Below are 24679 nucleotides of genomic sequence, written 5' to 3'. Positions count from 1 at the left end.
GGAAATCGCCACGACCAGCTGTCATTGTTGGAGACAGATGATGGGGGCAGGAAAGAGGAGGAGGAGGAAGACTCTAGTGGGGGCGCGGGGCTTGGACCACCAGGCAGAAGCAGTGTGCAGAGGTGAGCATGAAAAAGGAGCGAGTTTCCACGTGGGGGTTTCCTGCACATGCCCACCGTGAGGTCATGTTTGAGCCAGGAGCGCTAACTTAGCCTGTGTACATGGATGCAGCTTCCCCACGCAGATAGGAAGTGGTCTTTAGGAAGCTGCCCCGCCCCTAGGGAGAGAAGTACAACGGCTGAAGTCGCCCTCCCCTTAGCTGTGTGACATAGAGGCGGCTTGGCCTGAGCCAGTTTCCTAATTTGTCAAATACAGGGCCAGCATCCCGACTCCCTCACAGCTTGGGCTTGCTCAAATGCACATCTCTTGTCATCCCTTAATGAATAGGACACTGGGTCTGCCAGGTTGTAGCCAGTCCTGGGGTCACTGGAAATCAAGGCAGTGCCCATTTCGTGGCATACACCAGAGGGTCCGCAGGAGGGACTCTGCGTCACCTGCACTGCCTCCCCCGTCCCTGGGAGGAGTCTGCCCACTGGTCCAGCAGAAAGCAGTGTGACCTCTTCTGGAACTTTCTCACTGCCCTACCTGAACTGCCGACCTCCCCCTAGCTGATTGCCTGGGAACCGGAACAGGAAGAGGAGGCCACCATAGTGACCGCCAGGCCCAACTTCCAAGACAGCATCCACGTGGGCTTCATGTCCGGCCTGAAGAAGTTCACCGAGTACTTCACCTCCGTACTCTGCTTCACCACCCCGGGAGACGGGCCCCGCAGCACCCCCCAGCTGGTGCGCACCCACGAGGATGGTAGGCAGCACCCCGCCTCTCCTGCCCCTGGCCTGCTGGTTCCCGCACCCAGTCATCCCAGGATCACCCCAAGCTGCCTTGTGGACAGTGGTCTTTGTCTCTGAGGCTCTAACTGGTGTTGGGTGGGGCCCTTTTGGGGTACAGTGCCTGGGCCAGTGGGACACCTGAGCTTCAGTGACATCCTGGACACCTCGCTGAAGGTCAGCTGGCAGGAGCCAGGCGAGAAGAATGGCATCCTCACAGGTGGGCACCCTCCCAGGTAGGCAGGCCCTGCAGTGTTGCTCCTAGCCAAGGGTGGGACAGGGTGGGAACAGGAAGGCCCATTCCCCTGCCTTCCAGCAAGGGTCATCCCAACCCTCCAACAAGCCCCTACTTAGGCACCTTGTCGGGGTGCCAGTGGCACCTGTGCTGAGCCACATCCCTGGGTCTCTAGCCAGGATGCCCACGGGCAGGCAGTATCACAGAGGTTACACCTGCAGCCCTGGCATGACCTGCAGGTCTCACTTCTCCTGGCCACTGGCTCCCTGTGCTCACCTGTTGCCTTGGTGAAAAGGTGAGAAGTAGAGCAAGGGTCAAGGCCAGCTCGTGATCCCAGCCAAGCTCATGCCACTTCCGGGGGTGGGGTGTGCCTCTCACCAGGGTACCGGATCTCCTGGGAGGAGTACAACAGAACCAACACCCGCGTGACCCACTACCTGCCCAATGTGACCCTGGAGTACCGCGTCACCGGCCTCACAGCGCTCACCACGTACACCATCGAGGTGGCCGCCATGACATCCAAAGGCCAGGGCCAGGTGTCTGCCTCCACCATCTCCTCGGGGGTGCCTCCAGGTGCGTGACCCTCTCAGAACGGGGCTCCTGGCCTAGCTGTGCTCCTCTGACCTCAGACAATAGGGTCTCCGTTTCCCCATCCACATCCGTGGGGAGTTGGGTCGGACAGCCATGTAGCCCAATGCAGGCTGTGCTCCCGAGAAGGTCCTGGCCAGCCTCCCTCCTCCTGCCTTCGAGAGGTTTCGGGACCCTGAGCTTGACCAGTCTGTCACAGGATAAACACGGGGAGGCTTCAGAAATGTTGAAGTCCTAAGTATAAGGGCAGGCGGTTTTCACATGGGCTGAGCTCCCACTGAAGACCCCAATATTCTACCCCCAGCTCCAGCTTTGAGGACTTGGGTCCCTGACTCCCAATGTGAGACCAGGCTTGAATTCCAGGCTTGTGACTTCATTCTGATCCAGCCCCAGCTATCCCAGGAATGTGGGGAGTGAGAATTGGTCCCCCTTCTTTCTCCTATCTCAAGCTTTATTTATTCATTTGAACAGTGGTTAGAGACACAAAGATCGTCCATCTGCTAGTTCACTCTGCAGATGACCACAATGACCAAGACTGGGCCAAACCCAAACCAGGAGCTTTTGCTGGGCCCAACCACTTGGGCCATCCTCAACTGCTTTCCCAGGACCATTAGCAGGGAACTGGATCAAAAGTGGAGCAGGGCCTACCACAGTACTCTAGTGGCTAAAGTCCTCGCCTTGCGTGTGCCAGGATCTCATGTAGGAGCCGGTCCTAATCCCAGTGGCCCTGCTTCCCATCCAGCTGCCTGCCTGTGGCCTGGGGAAGCAGTCGAGGGCAGCGCAAAGCCTTGGGACTCTGTACCCACATGGGAGACCCAGAAGAGGCTCCTGGTTCCTGGCTTCGGATTGGCTCAGCTCCAGATGTTGCAGGCCACTTGGGGAGTGAATCAGCAGATGGAGGATCTTCCTCTCTTCCTTTCTGTATGTATGATTTTACAATAAAAGTAAATTTTCTTTAAAGAGAGCAGGCAGGACTGGAACCAGCGTCCATGAGACACCAACATTTTAAGCAGTGGCTTTACTTACACCACTCCACTAGCCTCTCTCACCTCCCCTCCCTTTCAAATAAAATGAAAATAATTAGGGGAAAAAAAGTTTACTTGGGTGGAAAGATTTCAAATCTGCACATTGCTTATTCCCAATACACACCTTCTAGAAACTTTCTAGAAACTTCTGAAGTTGCTGTAGTGCCCACCAGGCCTGGAGCTGAGTGCCTCGCAGACAGGGACTCATGAGGCCTCACCACCAGCCCGAGGCAGGTGTGGTCACTGTCGTGTCCATCTCCCCAAGGAGGACACTGTGGTGTGGACGTTCAGAGGTCTGGAGCCACAGAGAGGCAGGACAGGGTTCTGACTCTGAGCCCAGAATCTCTGCTCTTTCTGCTTGCCTTGCCTTTGGGAGCCCCAAGTTGCTGCTTGGCAAGCAAAAACTGTTCCCTGTCCCTGCCCCCGTGGCCTCCCTCAGCCTTGGTGGGCAGGGGATCGGCGTGCGGGGCTGTGCTCAGGGAAGGGGGGATTGAATTCTGGTGGGCGGGGGGGCTGTGCTGAGGGGAGATTGAATCCCACCCAGGTCTGCTGAGCCCTGCTTGGTTTGGAGCAGCCTACGCTGTCAGGAGACTCACACAGGTCCCCACCTGTCCCAAGGAAATCAGGGCCCATTACTTGGCCCTTGAGGTCCTCCCTAGCCCCATGTCTCTCGGGCCCTTGTTGTTCACAGGCTTTCTTTTGCAACTGATAGCGGGGGAGACATTCTCACCCAGCCCCTGCTCTCACCTGAGCTCCGCCCCGCCTCCGACCTCCTGTCCCACCCTCTTCTCTTCCAGAACTCCCAGGGGCCCCCACCAACCTGGGCATTTCCAACATCGGTCCTCGTTCCGTGACCTTGCAGTTCAGGCCCGGCTACGATGGGAAAACCTCCATCTCCCGCTGGCTGGTGGAAGCCCAGGTAAGACTCCTCTGGAGGGCAGTGAGGGGGCCGGCACCAGGCTGACCTTGGGCAGCCCCACGCGCTCCAGAGCGGAGTCCCATGCGTGTTGCAGTCTGTGCATTTCCACACACAACTATCGAGGGCTGAGTACATGCGGGCCACTTGGTTAAAAAAAAAAAAACTCGTGTAAGTCGAAAATATCATAAACCCAAAACACATTAGGACACCCAACCTGCCAAGCTAGCCAGCCCAGCCTCCCCTCCCTTAGCCGTGCTCAGAAATATGCACGTTGGCCTACGCTGAGAATCTCAAGATAGTATTGCTGGGGGGTGGGGAGTGTCAATATTAAAAAGGTATCAAATCCAAGTGCATATCATTTTCACAGTCTGAGAAGTCCTTTAATCAAAACACATTGGAAGCTGGGGACCGGCTATGTCTGCAATGCCTGCTCCCCTGCACCTCTTGTGCATGGGGGGGGGGGGCCCTCCCCTCATGCCTTCCTGAGCCCGGGGGCTGGGGGGGAGAATGGCTGCCCCAGAACTGGGCCGTGTCTGCAGCCCTTTGCAAACCCCGGTTCTAAGTTGTGCCCGCACCCTGGATGCTGAGGGCAGCCTAGCCACCCACAGTGCTTATTGGTGCTTTGTTGATTTGGGTGCCAGCAGGGGGCGTTAGCCACACCCGGGGGTGTTCATGAGCCTCACCGGAGGAGCCCCACTGCTCGGCACCACCCCCACTATTCAGCCCAGCAGGGTCTAGGGTAGGGCCGGGGGCCTTCAGGTGGCATTCTAACACAAGCCGTCTACAAGTCTTCCCTGGAGCCAAGGTCAAGGGCCTGGATGGATGGTGGCCCCCTGGGGTGCCTTGCGGGAGTCGTGGAAGGGCTTGAGCCCAAGGGTGCCTCCCTTTCCCAGGTGGGTGTGATCGGGGAGGGAGAGGAGTGGCTCCTGATCCACCAGCTCGCCAACGAGCCTGATGCCCGTTCCATGGAGGTGCCCGACCTGAACCCCTTCACCTATTACAGGTAACCAGACGGGCTCGGGGTGGGCGATGCCACTCAAGCTCAGGGGAGGGGCACAGCCCCTCACGGTCTCACTCATGCTCTTCCCCACCCCCAGCTTCCGCATGCGCCAGGTCAACATTGTTGGCACCAGCCCGCCCAGCCAGCCTTCTAGGAAGATCCAGACTCTGCAGGCGCCTCCTGACATGGCCCCGGCCAACGTGACACTGCGCACAGCCAGTGAGACCAGCCTGTGGCTCCGTTGGATGGTAAGCCTCCCCAGGGCTCGTCTCAGTACCGACAGCACATCCCTCCTGAAGTCCTGCTCTGTACTGAGGGGGCTGGGGAGCAGCCAGGGAGGAGGCAGCAGCAGGCATTTGGCATTCATATCCCGTTTCATCCTCTGGGTAACCTCACAGGACTCATCTTCATCCCAATTTACAGCTGAGAAAACTGAGGCCCCAGTTTAGGATCTTGCCCCTGGTCCTGTGGCTCACTGGCAGGATTCAGGGACCAGCTAGGGGGCAAGGGAGGGGTCGGTTGGCCTCCAGGTCCTGCCCCACAGGTCGGGGTTGTAAGCCATCCTCCCTCCAGACATCCCACCCCTCCCTGCTGAAACCCAAATCCCCCGATGCTCCCGTCCCTTTTATAAGACACCATGGTATTGCATATAATATCTGTACGCTCTCCCGGATACAGGTGCCTTACAAACCCTAATCCATCAAAGTGCTGTGTACACAGCTGCGAAATTGTAGTGCTCGATGAATAGTGACCTGTAAGAAGCCCAGCCCTGCTTAGCGCACACACACAATTTTTCCCACCAAAATCTTTCCAGCCTCCAGGCTCTCGTCTGAGGCTTTTCTGCAGGCGTCAGACCTGCATGTTCTCAAAGCCCTGGTCTGGAGCCCCCCTGCTCCCTGTTTGCCCAATGAGAGGGTGCAGAGTGCTCAGTGTGCCAGGACTCCTCGGATCTTCTGCTCTCACCTTCCCTCAAATCCACCCTAACCGCTGAGCACACCAGCCCCTCCTCCTCTGGGGAGTCGACAAGCCCACTCCTCCGGGGTGCTGCTTCCCAGTGCAGATGCCACAGGCAGCAAACTCAGGAAGGCATAGAGTAAGCTTGAATTCTTACCCAAGTGCCTGCTGGGAAACAGCCCTGCACATCTCGTGGCAGAAAACACCAGCTCCAACACTTCCCTAGGCCCACCCACCCTTACTCCTCCTTCCTTTGCCTGGGAGAAAACTTAGCGCCAAATGCACCTTGCGAAGTGTCGCCCACACAGCAAGTCCCTTGCTGCCTTAAAGCAGGTGACACTGTCAGCCCTGTGTACTTTGGTGGCTACTTAGGACTCTCCTCCCAGAGGCTGGCGCCAACACGGAGCTGTCTTCCCTGCTGCCTTCTCCAGCCCAGGGCCCATGGCCAGTAACTTTCAGTCCCTGTGTTGCCACCCCCCCCTTGCACATCACATCTTAAGGTTCCAAACCAGAAAGGTCAAAGGACACAGTGTCCGGGGGACTACAGAGGGAAGGGGAAGGCAGTGGTTAGGCCAGGTAGGGCTACACGCAGTGTCCAGTGGGACTGCAGAAGGAAATGGGAAGGCTGTGACCAGGCCAGGTAGGGCCCCAACGCCTCCTCTCTCTGGCCTGCTTAATGGTATGTAGCTGGCTAGCTTGCTTAGCAGGCGAGACACCTGCGTCAGATCCCATTATAGCATGCACTGAGCTCAAGGAGAGCGAGCCAGCTGCAGTGGATTACTTGTGGTCAGCTGTGGACTGTGGGCCGCCCCTCATGGGAGGCAAACTCAGGGAGGTGGGGGCCATAGCTGCTCCAGCCCCCTCATGAAAGGAATCAAAGGGCTCTGTTCACGCCTGCTTCCAACACCAGCTGCCCTCACTTGCCTTGCCATGCGTACGTCTTGTTGCCTAAGTTCATCCAAACCACCTTGAACCAGCACACACAGCCCCCAGCCTAGAGCCCTAAGGCTCAGGAAAGAAATCTGTCTTTTCAGTGAAGACCAGAGAGGAAGAGGAAGTGTGGGGACTGCAGCTGGAGACAGAGGGGCTTGCAGACAGGAGACGCAGCCCCATCCATCCCCCTGCTCGCTTCCCCAAGGGCAGGCATGAGCCAAGACCAGGAGTGGCAGGCAGTTAAATGGAGCGTGGGATGTCACTGAGCAAGGCATATAATCAGAGCCAGAGATGGCACGTGCGTGGGCAGATCGGCGGTATAGTCTTGGCGGGTTCCCAGCAGAGCAGGTACGCCATCAAGAATGGCCACTGCTCCTCCTCCTCCTGGGCTGAGATCTGGGAGTGAATACACGGGGGCATGGGGACCCTCAGATGTACAGACAGGCAAGGCCACCACCAGGGGTGGGCACCCAGAGCTTGGTTGGTGGGCTCTCTGGAAGAGGATGCAGTTCTGCCTCACACCTGGCCTGCCCCTGCTTTGCCACAGCCCCTCCCAGAGATGGAATACAACGGGAACGCCGATTCCGTGGGATACAAGATCAAGTACAGCAGGTCGGATGGCCACGGCAAGACACTGAGCCACGTGGTGCAGGACCGTGTGGAGCGGGAATACACCATCGAGGGCCTTGAGGAGTGGACCGAGTACCGCGTCCAGGTGCAGGCCTTCAACGCCATCGGGAGCGGGCCTTGGAGCCAGCCGGTGCTGGGCCGGACCCGGGAGTCAGGTACCCTGCCCGCAGCAGGCTGGGGCCGCCATCCTGTCTGTGCTCAGCCTCATCACGGTGCACCTGCCACATTGCCTCGTCCCTCTCCTAGCACCTGCCCTGCCCTGTGACTGGGGCAGAGGGTGACCCTGGAGTCCCGCCACGGTGGGAGGGCTAAGCAGCCTCAGCTGTCCAAAATGGCCAGGCCCCTGCCCTCAGCTTTGATGCTGGAACCCCAAGAGAGCCTGCAGTGGGGGCTCAGGGAAGGAGTTAGCTTTAGGAACATTCTAAAAACAGTCAACAAGCTTCCCAGGGCTAGACAAAGAGGGATGTACACAGAACAGGAACCCTGGCTGGCAGGAAACCCTTATTCACACATGATCCGCTACCCGCTGGCTCTTAAAGGACAGACAGCCTTCTGGGACCTCCCTGGGGCCCCCTTCTCATCTCACCCCCTTTGCCATGTCAACAGACCTGACACCAGAAACAGCATAGGTGCCAACTTCCAAAATCAGGGGTACCATGCAGGACAACCTGCCGTATGTTTTCCCTGCGGGGTTCACATCAGGTCCTGAGTGCCTTCTCTCCCCTCCCCCCACCCCAGTCCCATCATCTGGCCCCACCAATGTGTCTGCGCTGGCCACCACATCCAGCAGCATGCTGGTGCGCTGGAGCCAAGTCCCAGAGGCTGACCGCAATGGGCTGGTGCTGGGCTACAAGGTAAGACCTACTGCCTTGTCCACCCCAGGCACCCTGTTCCTGTCACCCCCTCGGTGTCTCCCTCACTTCCTATCACAGTCACCTTGGCAACCAGGGAGTCCTGCTCTTCCTCCAGTGGAAGGGTGTCCGGCAGTCCCAGGGTCCTCTCCCAGGAGACCACCTAGGTGACCCCAGCCAAACTTGCAGTTTGGGTTTCCATTAGCTCCTGGACTTTCTCTTTCCCTCCCCCTTTTAAAGACTTACTTTTATTGGAAAGTCAGATATACAGAGAGGAGGAGAGACAGAAAGGAAGATCTTTCCTTTGATGTTTCACACCCCAAGTGGCCGCAACAGCCGGAGCTGCGCCAATCCAAAGCCAGGAGCCCGGAGCGTCTTCCAGGTCTCCCACACAGGTGCAGGGTCCTAAGGCTTTGGGCCATCCTCGACTGCTTTCCCAGGCCACAGGCAGGGAGCTGGATTGTCACCAACCCACAGCAACACTACCCATGTGGCACACTCTAGAGGGTCTGGAAAAGCTGGAACCGCAACCGGACCCCTTATTGCCAAAAGCGGCTGCCTTTTTCCCTGTTGGTCTATAGCTTTTCTCCCTGCTTCTCTAGCCCTCTCTCCACTACTCTTCCCATTCTTCTCCCCGTAGACCTTATTGCTTTTGTACCCCTCTCTGCTGCTTTTCCCTGTTCTTGTCCCTGTAGGTCTTACTTGTCGCCGCCCAGCAGTGACACTACCTACGAGGGTCTGGGAAAAGCCGAAGCCGCAGCCGGACCCCCACTGCCAAAAGCGGCTGCGTTTACACCCTTCTCTCCGCTGCCCCTCTCCGCATTGGTCTTAGCTTTCCTTCCCGCTTTTCCAGCCCTCTCTCCGTCGCCCTTCTGCCCGTTCCTGTCGTAGGTCTACATTGCTTCCGTACTGCTTTTGTACCCCTCTCTGCCGCTTTTCCCCATTCTTGTCCCCGCACATAGGTCTTACTGCTTCCGTACCACTTTTGTGCCCCTCTCTGCCGCTTTTCCTCCCCATGCGCCTTAGTTTTCCCACCCGAAGATCTTAGCCCCTGTAGCCCCTCTCTGCTGCCCATTCTTCCCGTCACTCTCTCTCCATCTTTCTCCTTGTTGGCCCCCGCCTTAGCTTTTAGCGGCTGCTTTTATACTGTTCTCCACCAATCACTTCTCCCCGTGGGTCCACTTGGCGCTACCTGATAGGCCAGTAGCAATGACATAATCGCATCAGCGAGCCTTCAGCCTATCCCTGTGACTTCCTGTTTACCTGCTGGCGAGACCAACCCCGCCTCCTGGCCCTGGGCCAGCCACCATTCTGTGATAGCCTTTCCTATTCCTGGGAGTGGCTTCGGCACCCCCGCTTCCCACACTGGATGGGAAACAGGGGTGCTGAAATTAGAACCGGCATCCACATGGGATCCCAGTGCTTGCAAGGCGAAGACTTTAGCTGCTAGGCTACTACACCGGGCCCTCTCTTTTTTCTTTCTTTATTTTAAATATATACTTTATTTTTATTGGAAAGGCAGATTTACAGAGAGGAGATAGAGAAAAAGATCTTCCATCTGCTGGTTCACTCCCCAAATGGCCACAACGGCCGGAGGTGAATCAATCAAAAGCCAGGAGTCAAGCGTTTCCCCAGGTCTCCCACGCGGGGGCAGGGTCCCAAGGCCTTGGGCCGTCCTCGACTGCTTTCCCAGGCCACAGGCAGGGAGCTGGATGGGATACTGATGCTCGGAGGTGGAGGATTAGCCAGTTGAGCCAATGTGCTGGCCCAAAGACTTTTTCTTTTAGGCATTGCCTCACTGTCAGGAATTAGGTTAGTCTCTGTCGTTCCTAGCTGTGTGGCCCAGAGCAAGCCACAGTCCCTCACTTGGCCTGTCCTCTCGAAGGACCCTCCCTGTTCTGAGATCAAGTCCATATTTGGGGTGCCCAGCCCTGGGGAACATGAGCTGTGTTCATTGCCCTGTGTCCCCTTAGGGGTCAAGCCACTCCCAGGATCCCAGGCCCACCCATCCCATTCCTGCCTGCCTGCCCCTGGGGACGAAGAAGCCCAGGGCCACAGCCCTCACCTGTGCTGGCCCCCAGAGGCCCAATCCTGCCCACAGCCCTCACCTGTGCTGGCCCCCAGAGGCCCAGGGCCACAGCCCTCACCTGTGCCGGCCCCCAGAGGCCCAGGGCCACAGCCCTCACCTGTGCCGGCCCCCAGAGGCCCAGGGCCACAGCCCTCACCTGTGCTGACCCCAGAGGCCCAGTCCTGCCCACAGCCCTCACCTGCGTTGACCCCCAGAGGCCCAGTCCTGCCCACAGCCCTCACCTGTGCCGGCCCCCAGAGGCCCAATCCTGCCCACAGCCCTCACCTGTGCTGGCCCCAGAGGCCCAGTCCTGCCCACAGCCCTCACCTGTGCCGGCAGGTGATGTATAAGGAGAAGGACTCGGACTCACAGCCCCGGTTCTGGCTGGTGGAAGGCAACTCGTCGCGCAGCGCGCAGCTCACAGGCCTGGGCAAGTACGTGCTGTACCAGGTGCAGGTGCTGGCCTTCACGCGCATCGGCGACGGCAGCCCCAGCCACCCTCCCATCCTGGAGCGTACACTGGATGACGGTGAGTCCGTACCTCCGGGGGTGCTCCCTGTCTCCCACCCACCCAGCCTCACTCTCCCCGGGGTCTCCCTCTGCTGCAAGGCCAGCCATGGCCTCAGCTGGCCTGGGGTCGGGAGGCACTCTAGACCCCTCTTTGCCCAGGATGCTAGTCACGTCCGGGGTGTCCCTGAGGGAGAAGTGACACTTGAGGGCCACAGGATGTCCAATCTGTTATCCTGCTCTTAATCCGAATGAATAGGACTCTGGTTCCCATTTGCCCTAGGGTGTTCTGAGCAAACTTCTAGAAAGAGGTCTTGCTGTTCCCCAGAGCCTCCTGGCCCTAACTGCAGGCGCCAGCGACACCATCCGGGCCCAGCCCCCACCCCTGCTACCCCACCCAGAGCTACCCAGTCCATCCTCTGCCCACCACATACCATGTTCTGTACCTCCTCCAGTTAGAAATTGAGCTAATGGAGTTAAATACATTCCATCCTCCTGCTTGGACAAGTAGCCCCCACCATGGCCTGTAAGACCGAATTCAAGTTCAGAAATCTCTAGGTTTCTCAACATTCGGTCCCAGCATTTGCACCACACACACACACACACACACACGTCCACCCCATCCCATCCTCTGCCCCATAGCTGCACAACAGCTATCCCTTGGCCATCTGAGGGCCCAGGGATACAGTCTGTCCTTGGAAAGGTGACTCCAGACAGGATTCTCCAGGATGCCAGGGGAACACCTCTGGGTATCCTTTCTGTTGCCTGGAAGCTCCTTGTCCCCTAGGCAGAGGAAGCCGGGAGCTTCCCCAGAAAAGGCCCAGAGCCCACAGACACCGCACCAAGGAGAGCTGTGCTACTGACACTTGCTTTGAGGTAGACAACTCCTGCCAGAGGACACAGTTTGCAAATAGGAACCTCATGGATCACATTTTCTTATCCCTGGTACCCAACCGGGTGCTAGGTCCTGCACGCTCACTCCCTGAGCTGCCTGGCCCCGTCGTCCTCCTCACCCACCGGGCTGCCCTGGCTCACGGCCACGTGGCTCCCTTACCACTGTCTCCTTCTCTTCTGTCCCCCTCCAGTCCCAGGACCCCCCATGGGCATCCTGTTCCCGGAAGTGAGGACCACATCGGTGAGGCTGATCTGGCAGCCCCCGGCAGCGCCCAACGGCATCATCCTTGGTAAGCCTGCACCTGCTCCCGAGGCCTGGCTGCAGGAGGTTGTGAACGAGACAAATGCAGTGTCAGCAAGAGGCACAGTAGGCCCAGGGAGGGTTAGGTCCCCCAAGGACCCCTGATTGGCTTTGTACTTGCAAAGAGCTGCTTAGTAGACCTCAGCTGCTGTTCATAGTGTGGCCAAGTGAGGGCGCGTGAGCCGGCTCAGCACAGCTGTGCTCGCTGCTGGACATCGGAACAGGAAGCTGCCTTTCACATCCAGGCTTCACAGCAGCTGCATGAACTTGGCCTCAGCCCCCCGACTTTGAAAATGGGGACTTGGACAGTTCCAGTTTCAGGCCACCCATGTGCCCCCATCCACCACCTACCCCAAACAACCATGCATCCCAAGACACAGCAAAGCTGGGAAGGACAAGACCTTAGGACCAGGCAAACCTGGGCCTCTCCCTGCCTGTTTCCTCACATGGGGCTAGTGCTGGGATCCCTTGGGCCTCAGTGCCGGATGGCAGCTGAGGTCTGGGGAGTGACCAAGGGGGTTGGGGCAGCCAAGATGGCCCAGGTACCATGTGGGCCGAGGAATGGGCAACCCCTTCTCGGAATGCTGAGGGCAGCCTGCCCGGCCCTCCAGCACTCCCACCTGCTTCCCCTCCCCACAGCTTACCAAATCACACACCGGCTCAACACCACCACGGCCAACACCGCCACGGTGGAGGTGCTGGCCCCCAGCGCCCGCCAGTACACGGCCACCGGCCTCAAGCCCGAGTCTGTCTACCTGTTCCGTATCACGGCCCAGACCCGCAAGGGCTGGGGGGAAGCCGCCGAGGCCCTGGTGGTGACCACGGAAAAGAGAGGTGACTGCCTGCCAGAGGGGACGAGGGGCAGGGCAGGGGCCCCCCAAGGCAACCAGGCATGACGGGTACAGGGGAACAGTAGCCACAAGGCACACTGCCTGGGCGGCATCCACTGTTGAAGTCACAGCAGCAAGGGGTCGAGTGGACTGGCAGAGCCGAGCTGACCCTCCTAAGGACCCTGATCCACTCTGGTTTCCCCAACCCCACCAGCCCTTGACCTTGTCCAATCCTCTTGCCCCAGAGCAACCCGCTGTCTGACTCCATCCAACAGACAGGTGTGAAAGTGATTGTTGAGAACCTGCACCCAGCACAGCAGCCAGCAGGGAGAGGGGGTGGTGCCGCTGATACCAGAGGTCAAGGCCGTAACGGGGACCTCCCCCCAACAGAGAGGTGTGGCTGGGATTGGAAACCTGCAGGAGAGCAGATGGAAAGTGAGGCTGAGAGATGAGAAAACCCGGGCGTGGAGTTGGGTGAAGTAGAGACCTGCCCACAGAGGAAAGCAGGGGTGCCACCCACTCCATCAAGGCTGGGCCACACTTGTGCAGGAGCACTGGCGCCCTGGTGTCTGTGCCCCTTGGTGCAGTGCCAGGTTGAGCCTCTAAGCAGTATGGGATCAGGGCAGACAGAAGGCACCAGGCCTAGGCCCGGAGCATCTCGCTTCTTGAGAAAGTGCAGCACCCAGCCCATCCCCTGCCCCCCAGCACCACTCCGCAAACCCTTCCTCACCCTGGAAGAGAGGGTCCTGACTCCCCTTCTCCTGCCACCACCCCTCTAGACCGGCCACAACCTCCTAGCAAGCCCGTGGTGCAGCAGGAGAACGTCCGGGCACGCAGCGTGCTGCTGTCATGGGAGCCGGGCAGCGACGGGCTGTCCCCTGTACGCTACTACACCGTCCAGACGCGGGAGCTGCCCAGCGGCCCCTGGGCGCTGCACTCGGCCTCCGTGAGCCACAATGCCTCCACCTTCATCGTGGACAGGTGAGGCAGGTCTGCACTGGCCCCTCGCAGCTGGGGCAGCTCCGTCGAGGGGTCCCAGGTGGGGTGCCGGGGGACGGGGACAGAACACCCCAGAGCTGTCTTCCAGAGCTGGTGCTGCACAGGAGATTCCTGTCCACTGGTCCCTTCCAGCTCTGTCGCTCCTACCTTCTCTCCCTCTGGAACTCTGGCAGGGCTGCCTCTGTTCACCTATTTCTGGGGCCCAGAAGCCCCCCACTCACCCCCCTGAGCAGCGTGCAGTCTGTTGTCCCTCGAGGGTCCTCCTCGTCTTGAACAGGACAGCGGGGCTGGAGAAGAATCCTGTGGCCCTCCCTGTCCATTGTGATTGTGACTTGGCTCTCCATTCCCCTCCCCTGCCTCCAGCAAATCAAAAAAGAGGAGGCAGGGAGGACAAGGGTCAGCAGCTAGGGGTGGGCGGGCAGCGTGCTGGGAAAGGGGCAGGCTGGAGCCTTGGATGCTTCTTGGCCCTCTGACATGGACCTCACGGGGATCGAGTCGGGGAGGCCTGGTCCCAGACGGCCCCTTCATTGCAGAGTTCCTGTCTGAGCCTCCATGTTCCTGTGTGTGTGTTGGGTTGGCACCTTGTCTCTTCCGACACAAGGATGGACCTGGACCGTGAGGCCCTGTGGAGGAGGCACGGGGAGAGGTCCTCGGGGAACACTCGGTTCTTAACCCTCATCCCCACTGCCGTCCTCTCCCCACCCAGGCTCAAGCCCTTCACTTCCTACAAGTTCCGAGTGAAGGCCACCAACGACATTGGGGACAGCGAGTTCAGCGAGGAGTCGGAGTCGCTGACCACCCTGCAGGCCGGTCAGTCCTTCTCCCTGGGAGCTCACTCCTGGGCCCCTGGGTGTTCTCTTCAGAGGGAGCGCCAGGCCTGCAGGCACCTCTGGCTCCCCAGGCAGCATCCTGGGGGTAGGGAGGGGAGGCTGGGCCCAGGCAGCAGAGTCCCCTCCAGGCTGAGACCACAGAGGTGAACGGGGCTGTGACGGGGCAGGGTCACAGCAGTTCAGCAGGCCTGCGGCTCTGGGGACAGCAGAGGGGACTCTAGTTCTTGGGTTTGGACTGGGTCAGGTCGGAGCCCTGGGGCCTGCAGAAGCAAGGCAGTGAGCGTGGAGGGGGGCTGAGGCAGCACCTGCCCTGCCTTCCAGCGTCTGCAGGCTCCGTCCCCGTGAGCTCCCCGGGATCCCGGAGCCCACCCGCCTGCCTCTCTCCACAGCTCCTGACGAAGCCCCCACCATCCTTTCGGTGATGCCACACACCACCACCTCTGTGCTAATCCGCTGGCAGGTAGGACCCCCACAGGTCCCCCAGTAAGCTTCGCTCTGGGGGCAAGGCCGCCTGCCTCCCCCAGGTCTGCCTCTGACCCCGGAAGCACCTGGGACAGATCAGGGGCTCTAGACATGTGCTTGTCACAGAACATTCCAGGCACACACATGCTCATCCCTCATCCCACTGACCAGGGACCACTTCCTGCAGAGATGACCCAAGCCCCAGGAAGAGTGGCCATGCAGCTCGTGAGCGCCACGGTCTAGTTTACTTTTTGTTTAAGACCTATTTATTTTTATTGGAAAGGCAGATTTACAGAGAGAAGGAGACACAGAGAGGTCTTCCATCTGCTAGTTTACTCCCCAAGTAGCCACAAAAGCCGGAGCTGAGCAGATCTAAAGCCAGGAGCCAGGAGCCTCTTTCGGGTCTCCCACGCGGAGACAGGGTCCCAATGCTTTGGGCCGTCCTTGACTGCTTTCCCGGGCCACAAGCAGGGAGCTGGAACAGCCAGGATGTGAACTGGCGCCCACACAGGAGGCTGATACTGATGGGTGGAGAATTAGAACGTTGAGCCACAGCACTGGCCGCAGGGCGAGCTTATTAACTTCTGATCTGTGTGGGGCCTCCAGGGTTTCCGGGACCCCCATAAAGTCCATGCATCCTTCACCAGGAGCCATACCATACTCCGGCACCTCCAGATGTTCTGCTGTGGCCCTGGGACCACCACAGGGGGCCCTCAGAGGCCAGGCGGCCCCTCATCTTTCAGCACCTTTCTGTGCTCACCAAAGTCTAGCCTGGGCTTCTGCAGGCCACCCTATCCACATCTGATGTTTGGGGACCAGGGGCAGGTGCGTGCCTTTAGTCACTTGCAGTTTCCTGGCCCTCCCCCAGGCTATGAAAATGCCCCACGGGCCCGGCGCGGTGGCGCAAGTGGTTAAAGGTCCTCGCCTTGCACGCCCGGGATCCCATATGGGCGCCGGTTCTAATCCCGGCAGCCCCGCTTCCCTTCCAGCTCCCTGCCTGTGGCCTGGGAAGGCAGTCGAGGACAGCCCAAAGCTTTGGGAACCTGCACCCGCGTGGGAGACCCGGAAGAGGCTCCTGGCTTCGGATCGGCATAGTATCGGCCCGTTGCGCTCACTTGGGGAGTGAATCATCGGACGGAAGATCTTCCTCTCTGTCTCTCCTCTCTGTATATCCGCCTTTCCAATGAAAAAAATAATAAAAATAAATTTAGAAAAAAAAAAAAGAAAATGCCCCAGACGTGCTGTGGGCAGATCAGGGCCAGACTGGCAAGGAGGTGCCGCTGGCAGCGGGCAGAGAGCTCATCAAAGGCTACGCTGGTCCTGCAGAGCTGTGAAAGAGCCGGTGGGCTCTCCCGCTTAGCCGGGGATGCAAGCTGAAGTCAAGGGCAAAGTGATGAGGGGGCTGGGAACAGCAGCCCCCCCCCCCCAACAGACGCAGGGTCTGTGGAGTCTGAGATCCCGGACAAGGAGGCAGGTGTGAGGAGAACAGAACTCCTGGGGCCACTGTGTGTCCTGATGGGGCTTCAGGCCTCCACAGGGCTCTGTGACCTTGCACAGGCTCCTTAACCTCTCTGTGCCCCTGGTACAGGGCGATGGCCTTGGGGGCTTCTGAATACCCACTGAATGGATGAAACACTCGCTCCACGTGCTTTGCAAATTCCTCTGTCGTGATGCCTGTCCTTGGCCATGACACACAGCTCTGTGCGTGCGGGAGGCGTGCAGGGATGGAGAGCGGCTGGGCCAGGGCCCCTCGCCATCCCCTGCTGCTTCTCCCACAGCCGCCAGCCGAGGACAAGATCAACGGCATCCTCCTGGGCTTCCGGATCCGGTATCGGGAGCTGCTCTACGAGGGTCTGAGGGGCTTCACACTTCGAGGCATCAACAACCCGGCAGCCAAGTGGGCGGAGCTCACCTGTGAGTGACACTGGGGGAGAAGGCGGGCTTGGGGTGGGGACAGACACTCTCCCCTCCCTGCTCTGGATCTTGCTGGAATTCTCTAACCTGAACCTCTGTATGTACCCCTCTCCCTTGGGTGCTGCTGCCTGAGCTCCGCCCTCGTTCCCCAAGTCACTGAGGGACCCGAGGACCCCCGCCTGCCCTCTTGGACCCTAAAATACATGGACAGACCCCCATGGCCTTAGGCAGCGGGAGAGAAGGGAAATATAGCACAGTCCAGACCAGGGTCGGGACAGGCCTCTGTGGCCTTGGCCTTGGCCTCAGTGCTCCCAAGGCGAAGGGTGAGGAGGCCCCAGGGTTAGGCTGCACAGCGGAGTTAGCGACTCAGTGTCAGGAGGGCCACTTGGGCAGAGGTGACAGGTGGCATGGCTGCAGGGCAGTGAGGGGGAATGGGAGGAGAGGGCATCGTCCTGCTGGTTTGTGGAGGAGAGAGGGTAGCAAGCAGGATGGAGGGAGGGTCCGGAAGGTGGGGTGCCCAGGGACGAGAGGGAGTCGTTCCTGTACCCCTGACGCCTCCTCCCAGGCCACCCCCGCCTCCTGGGCCTGGTCTCCCGGCAGGCAGCCGAGAGCAGGGATGCAAAGCGGGCTCGTAGGACCAGCTCCAGGAGCGGTCCACAGGCTGCGTCGTTACAATGCCTGCTCGTGCTAGTGGCTTGCTGTCGCCTGTGAGTCGTGCGGCCAGCTTTACTATCTCCTTGAGGTTTCTAACTCCTTGGAGGATGTTCACAACCCCGGTGTTACATGGTGGCTTTTCCCAGGAGTGCCACTCAAAACAAGTGGTCCTCCAGAGCTGACCCCAATGATGCCAGGCTCCCCAGGGCCTCCAGACACCCGTAACCTGCCCTCCCCCGCTCCTGCCCAGGCCTCCCTCTGCCTACCCCTCCCCCCCACTTGGGGGTCTTTGTTGGGGGGGCCGGGGAGGGTGTCACACTAACCTCCTCTGTCTGCTGTCTCCCGGCCCCTCCGCCTCCCTGGCCCCTTAGCCCTGTACGCCACACGGAACCTGAGCCGACCCGGCCTCACCCAGTACGAGCTAGACAGTAAGTCTCCTTGCATGGTGGCCCAGGTCCCCACCGCCGCTGTGTGGCTGGAGAGCGGGCACCGGGACGCCTAAGCCCTGCCCCTCTTGCCCCAGCTGTTCTCACCCCACGGTGCCTTAACCCATGGGACTTTGCCCAGTGGCATGAAGAAGCAGGTGGTGACCAGGGTCCTGAGTGTGGGAGTGCAGCCTTGTGCTGGGGGGGTCACTGGGGATGATGGCAGAGGGGCGGTGCCACAGGACAGGTGGGCGGGCCACAGGCTGGCTCTGGCTCCCCGTTTTTGCCAGCCTGGCTGTCCCAGGGGATCTGGTGCCAGTTCTTATGAGACACAGCTCTCCTGGCGCCCAGATGTGGCCCTGTGCGCAGGTAGAAGCTGTACTGGCTGGATCTCATTTGGCCTCCTGCACATGCCTTCTGATTAAGCTGGGGTGGGACTCCCCACCCCCTAGTTAGGACTCCCTCCTGCCAGGGGAAGGAGCAGGAAGAGGCCCACAGAGAGGCGAGCAGAGATGGGAGGGACCTTGCCACCTGCCCCTCCAGGGTGTGCAGCTGCCCGCTCCAACGTCTTGCCAAGCATCCTCACACGTGTGCCCAAGCGTAGCAAATACCTCTGCCCTCCCAGGTGGCTCTGCCCAGCATGGACAGTGGTCTGTGTGTCCCGCTGTTGCTCACGCCTGAGCAGGCTGAGACAGTGACCTGTGTGTGTGCCCGCTGTCACCCACAGACCTGAACAAACACCAACGCTATGAGATCCGGATGAGTGTGTACAATGCGGTGGGCGAGGGACCCCTCAGTGCTCCCCAGGAGGTCTTTGTTGGGGAAGCCGGTGAGTCCTGCAGGAAAGACCCTTGTCCCACCCCACCCCCTACACCTCTCTCCTGGGTCCCTCAGTCACCTGTCACCCTTCCACCCTCCAGTCCCCACCGCAGCACCCCGCAGCGTGGCTGTCCACGGTGCCACAGCCACACAGCTAGATGTGACGTGGGAGCCACCGCCACTGGAAAACCAGAATGGAGACATCCAGGGGTATAAGGTATGGGGCCCAGCAGGGGTGCTGGGCAGCGCAGGAGCCCGTGGGTGACGGGCTGGGCTGTTGGAACACAAGGCACAGAAGGACTGCACCTGTAGCCACACTGCCACCCCTCCTCACCCCTGCCTCGCCAAGGTGGGCTGTTGGATACAGAGACCTGGCCGTGTCTGAGCAACGCACCCCCACCAGCCGCTCCCCTATCCGTGACCCAGAGAGGCAGCTGGGGGGTGATGACATGTACATGCGAGGGCTAAACTAGTCAGACTGGCAGAGAGCAGAAAGGGTAGTTGCTGAGGGCCTGGGGGTCTGGGGGGCCGGGGGAGACATTGACTGAAGGGGGCTGAAGTTTGTTCACACTGTCATTTTGTGGTGCCCGTGCATGTGTGTCAAACACCAAGGGGTATTCCTTAAGTGGACAAGATCGGTCAGTCAAACCTCCTAGGGGCCGGCGCTGTGGTGTAGCAGGTTAAGCCACCAAATGCGATGCTGGCAACCCATGTGGGCACAGGTTCAAATCCTAGCCACTCCACTAATGATCCAGCCCCCTGCTGATGCTCCTGGGACGGCAGTGGAGGATGGCCCAAGTGCTTGGGACCCTGCACCCACGTGGGAGTCCTGGAAGAAGGGCAGCGGGTGGACAGCAGTGGATGCCACGTAGTGATTGTAATGCTATGCAGGACATCATTCTCCCAGCAAATACTCAGTTCTTCAGCACCAACAGTGTGCCAGGCGGGTGTCCATGCTGCAGGGCCCTGGGCCCTGGCAGCTTGGGGTCTGGGCTCAGCCCCTCCATGCACTTGGCACAGAACCCCTAACTGCTGATGACCATCTCACAAAGGCCTCCTGGACTCGGGACAGTCAGGATGCACCTGCTAACAGCATCTTGCTCACGTACCTGCTGCCTTGGTTCCTGGGGCCTGACCACACCCCTCCCTGGTGGAGGATTCCTCTCATGAGCATAGCAGAGAAGCCTTGTCACTTAACCCATCCTCCCGCTGTCCCCGTGTCTGCGGTCGGCTCCTCAACAGACTCCGTGCTCGCCAGTTCCCATCCTCTTCTCAAACCCAACCCAGGAAGCCGCTTCTGCCCAGGTCATCAGTTGCCCTTTACCTGCCCACCATCAGGTGCCAGGCCCCATCCCGCTGACCTGAGGCAGTGTTTGACACGTGGGTCTCCATCCTCCCTCCAACCCCTCATGCTGGAGATCCCAGGATTCCACCCTGGACCCTCTCCTCAACTTCAATGAATGCACTCGCCCTCAAATCCAGATTTTGGGTTGGCCTTGACCTTGCTCCTGTGCACCAAAGCCAAGGGAGGAAATGAGTGCGTTACTCCCAGCTCTCATCTGCGCACAGGAGCCGTCTGTCATTAACAGGGTTAGTGAGAGAAAGCAAGGTGGATTACTTCTCACCCTGGTTATCTTCTGAGAAACTGAAAAGCATGTAACGTGCAGAAACCTCCATGGCCAGCAGATGGCGCCAAATGACCTCCCATCCCCTACCGGGTCTGGGACCAACAGGTTTCTTGTGTTCAGAGCCTGAGTTGTCCTATGGGACAGGACCTATGGGTTCCCCCAGGAGCTCCGGGGTGAGGGCTGATGGCGCCCCATACTGTGCTGACCCACGAGCATCGCCCCATGGCCTTGGCTGGGGGAAGAAAGGTTCTGGAAGGGCCTGTAAACCTCACAGCATCAACGATGACTCCAAGACCCAGCTTGCATAGAGGCAGGAGGGAAGAGGGAATGGACAGGGGGGGGTCTCCATGCCACTCACCCCCATGCCCTCTGTCCCCACAGATTTACTTCTGGGAGGCTGAGCGGCGGAACCTCACAGAGCGGGTGAAGACGCTCTTCCTAGCCGAGAACAGCGTCAAGCTCAAGAATCTGACCGGCTACACCACCTACATGGTCAGCGTGGCAGCCTTCAACGCCGCGGGCGACGGGCCGCTGAGCGCCCCTGCCCGGGGCCAGACCCAGCAAGCAGGTGCAGTAGGGTGCTGGGTCCCGGTTGCCCCACACCTCCACACACTGAAGACCCCAGGCGAGGGACAGTGCAGCTGGCAGGACGGCCAAGCGCGTGAGAGCACCCGGGCAGGCCAGCCTCGCCAGCCCCCTGCCCCCCCCGCCAGCCCACCTCCTCCCTGACTACTCAGGACCCTACTGAGGGTCCTCTGAGAGCCCGCCCAGCTTCACGCTGGGGACAGAGCACTGAGCAACATCCCACTGTAAGGAATGGGCAGATGGTGAGAGCATGGGGGTCGGTCGGAGAAGGGGAAGGGAGTGGGGCGGAGGGGTGGTGGGTGGCTCGGGGTAGGTTTACCCACAAAGACCCCATCAAGACCATGATTTCAGAGCTGAGGTTTAAGTGAGGAGGAGAGGCTGGCTGTGGAAAGTTTTAGAATGACATGCAGGTGGAGGAATGTTCTGGACAGTGGGACCAAGAGGTGCCCAAGGCCTGGGTGCTGGAGGAGCTTAGCGGGGTCAGTTGGAGCCGGGGGTGGCGGGGAGCCTGCAAGGGGGACAGGAGTCGGGTCACCGAGGGCCTGGGGTTAAACGGAATGTGAGTGACCCAGTAGCTGGATCTGGTGGCAGAAGACAGAGCAGGAGGGGAGAGGGGAGGGCAGAGGAGGGGTGCCGAGCAAGTTCTGCTTCCTGGGCCACCCACCCACCCATCCACCAGGGTCCTGCTGGGGCTGGCGGGAGCCCACTCCGGCAATGTCTGTGCCTGGCCGTGAGCCCAAGGGAGTCGGAAAGTTTCTGTTGCTGTGGCAACAGGACAGCGCGTTCTGTCCCACATCCTGGGCTCAGGGGAGGCAGGAAAGAACTCCCCCCCCACCCCCACTTCCCCGGGTCTTCAAAGTCAGCTAACACTGCCCCCAGGCTGGAGCCGGAAGCTGGTCTGGATCGTCTTTGTCCCCTGCAGAGGCTCAAAACTGGGCAGGAACAGGCCAGCCTCCCTGCCAGAGGCCGCCGCCTCCCCTTCCTCTCAGTGGGACCCCGAGGAGGGGTCCTGCCCCATGTCCCACGTGTCAGGGCCCTCTCTCCCCACACCACCCAGCAGGTTCTGGCTGCCTGTGACTGGCTCCCGTGTGGGCCACGTTCCCTGCAACTCCTTTCATGCCCACCTGACATTCCGCGGTCCAGACACCTCCCGCCTTCCCTCTGCCCACACAGGGGAGCCCAAAGATGGACTCCAGCTTAGCCAGGAAATGGCCTTGACCCACCGTGACCCTGGGGGTATAACAGCTTGTCCCACCAGCCAGGGCCGCTGAGCAGTGGGAAGTCTGAATCCCGCAGCTCGTGGAGAAATGCCACATCCTTGTCTCCCAGCTCTACAGACTGTGACATGAGTGTGCTGACCCCACGGGAGTGGGGGAATGGACCCCCGTGACTGCAGTGACCCCTCCCACTGGCCTCTTATAGGAAAATCTGCTCTCTTGTTCATTCTGGGCCTAGGCCCGGACACTCCTGCTGGCTCCTTGGCGCAGAACCAGCCTTTCTTTGAGAGACTAACAAAAATCCCTCGCTGTTTCTGCAGCCCCAAGTGCTCCCAGCTCAGTCAAGTTCAGTGAGCTGACCACCACATCCGTGAACGTGTCCTGGGAGGCCCCGCAGTTCCCCAATGGCATCCTGGAGGGCTACAGGCTGGTGTACGAACCGTGCACCCCCGTGGATGGTGAGTTGGCATCATTCACTGTGCCACAAAGCTCTCACGCAGGGTGCTGTCAAGTGGGCTTCCCTTCCTTGAGCCCCCTTCCTCGAGGCCGTCCCCACGTCCAGGCTCCCAGCCTGGGACATCAGGCGTTCCCCATCTTTCTACTCCAAAGGGCTGCCCAGCCATAGCTACCGGGTATGAGCTGCTGTAGGCACTGGGGTGCAGCCAGGCCCCAAGGGGTGCCCTGAGGGCAAAAGATGACCTGACCTTGGGGACAGGGACTCTCCTCTCCTCCTCAGTCTGTCCCCAAGAGCAGGGGCGGAGTCCCAGGGTCCTGGCCATCGTCCTGGGCCCACGGAAACAATGACCCTCAGTTCCCCATGCCGAGAAGCAGTAGGACAGGTCCAGGGCCTCGGGCCAAGGTCACAGAGACACTAGGCAAGGCAGAGTTCCGGACACCTCCCTGCCTTGAGAGATGAGACAGAAAGGAGCAGGTGCCCGGAGTCCCTGCTGACCAGGCACCCTGCCTCTGCAGCATCTCTGTCACCCATGCCCTTGCTCCTGCCACCTGCCAGAGGTGAAGGAAGAGCCATGCTTGAAGCCCCCTGGGATCCAGACCCCTCAGCACCCCTGCCCCCAACCCTCACAGCCTGACTGTGTCTGTCCCTGGTGGCACGTGCACCCTGCAGATATGGGACACAGAGCCCGGTCCCAGGGGAGGTTGTGGTAAGATGGGTTTGGATCCTGAGGCACAGTGCGAGCTCCACCTCCTGGAAGCCCTCCAGGTAATCCCCTCTCACTGGGTGTTGGGATTCTCCCCACTTTGCCTGAGTAAGCTTGGTTGTGCAGGGCAAAGGGGCAGCTGGGGTGGCGGGGGGACAGTGTCCAGGACACAGCTCATCTCAGCCCTATAACCAGCAGGACCCTCATCTCGCCCCTGTAAACAGCTTCTGGGACCCTGTTCTGCACTCGGTGTAGACAACTCGGCTATGTGGGCTCCTGCAGGGAGGCCCCTCCCCCAGGACCCCTCCCTTACAGACCCCCTCGCTGTGTTTGCCCCAGGGGTCAGCAAGATCGTGACCGTGGACGTGAAGGGAAACGGCCCTCTGTGGCTGAAGGTGAAGGACCTGGCAGAGGGCATGACCTACAGGTTCCGCATCAGGGCCAAGACCTTCACCTACGGGCCGGAAGTCGAGGCCAACGTCACCACGGGCCCAGGAGAAGGTAGGGGATGCTGTGAGTCGGGGGGGCATGGCCTAGGCATCCAGAGCAGCAGTGGGCACAGTGTGGGTGGGAGTGTGCCAAGCTCACCCCTCCCTCTGCCTGCCCAGTCCTCCCTCTGCCTGCCCAGTCCTCCCTCTGCCTGCCCAGTCCTCCCTCTGCCTCCCCAGTCCTCCCTCTGCCTCCCAGTCCTCCCTCTGCCTCCCAGTCCTCCCTCTGCCTGCCCAGTCCTCCCTCTGCCTGCCCAGTCCTCCCTCTGCCTCCCCAGTCCTCCCTCCGCCTCCCCAGTCCTCCCTCCGCCTGAGTCCCAGGCCTTGGTTCTTCGTGCAGCACAGGGCACACCCCCTCAGCTCCGGTTCAAATGCCTCTCCTCGCCTCCACCTGCTCCCCGGGCTGGCCACACCTCACTTTCCCTTTCTGCTCACTTTCTGTCGCCAGCCTCTGCTTGAGCACAGAAGCCACACAAACAAAGCCGGGGAAACTTGCCTCGGGCCTGCCCTGCACCTGCCCCTGCGCAGTTCACCTGAGCTGACTTCCCTGTGAGACAAAAGCAGGAAGAGAGAGCTGGCCCTTGGCAGCGCCTAGGGGCACAGGAGAGGGTTGCCGAGGGGACAAGCTGTTCTCACTCCAGACTGGCAGTGTCCCAGGCTGGGCTGGAGGCGATGAGGGAGGAAGAGAGGGGGGCAGGAAGCATGGAAGGAGAAGTAGCGGGCATTCAAGTGTAGCCAGGCGGGGTCTACAGCAGCTGGACACCGTGGAGGCTTCTGGTCCCGGAGGAGATAGCAGCTACCCCTTCCCCCCAGCTCTGAGCCTTGTCCAGGGTACAATGGGCCACCCCTTCCCCTCCAGGATTCCCTGTATACCCA

At 60.1% G+C, this 24679-nt stretch overlaps 1 protein-coding gene across 1 annotated transcript in view; it reads left to right on the top strand.

Annotated features, from left to right (window-relative positions):
* Positions 1-24679, top strand: part of SDK2 (sidekick cell adhesion molecule 2) — a 106183-nt gene that overhangs the window by 65681 nt on the left and 15823 nt on the right. Inside the window, exons 18-37 of the mRNA XM_040989410.1 lie at positions 669-864; positions 1009-1107; positions 1504-1695; positions 3533-3654; positions 4548-4657; positions 4752-4902; positions 7089-7326; positions 7910-8025; positions 10430-10619; positions 11683-11781; positions 12432-12626; positions 13402-13603; positions 14328-14431; positions 14841-14911; positions 16692-16827; positions 18634-18735; positions 18827-18942; positions 20735-20921; positions 22476-22613; positions 23655-23816. Coding sequence (XP_040845344.1) covers positions 669-864; positions 1009-1107; positions 1504-1695; positions 3533-3654; positions 4548-4657; positions 4752-4902; positions 7089-7326; positions 7910-8025; positions 10430-10619; positions 11683-11781; positions 12432-12626; positions 13402-13603; positions 14328-14431; positions 14841-14911; positions 16692-16827; positions 18634-18735; positions 18827-18942; positions 20735-20921; positions 22476-22613; positions 23655-23816 — 2926 coding nt within the window. The remainder of the gene's footprint in view (positions 1-668; positions 865-1008; positions 1108-1503; positions 1696-3532; positions 3655-4547; positions 4658-4751; positions 4903-7088; positions 7327-7909; positions 8026-10429; positions 10620-11682; positions 11782-12431; positions 12627-13401; positions 13604-14327; positions 14432-14840; positions 14912-16691; positions 16828-18633; positions 18736-18826; positions 18943-20734; positions 20922-22475; positions 22614-23654; positions 23817-24679) is intronic.

The sequence above is a fragment of the Ochotona curzoniae genome, unplaced genomic scaffold (assembly GCF_017591425.1).
Source record: "Ochotona curzoniae isolate NIBS_2020 unplaced genomic scaffold, NIBS_Ocur_1.0 contig_523, whole genome shotgun sequence".
NCBI lineage: Eukaryota > Metazoa > Chordata > Mammalia > Lagomorpha > Ochotonidae > Ochotona > Ochotona curzoniae.
This window is presented reverse-complemented; position numbering and strand designations above follow the sequence as displayed.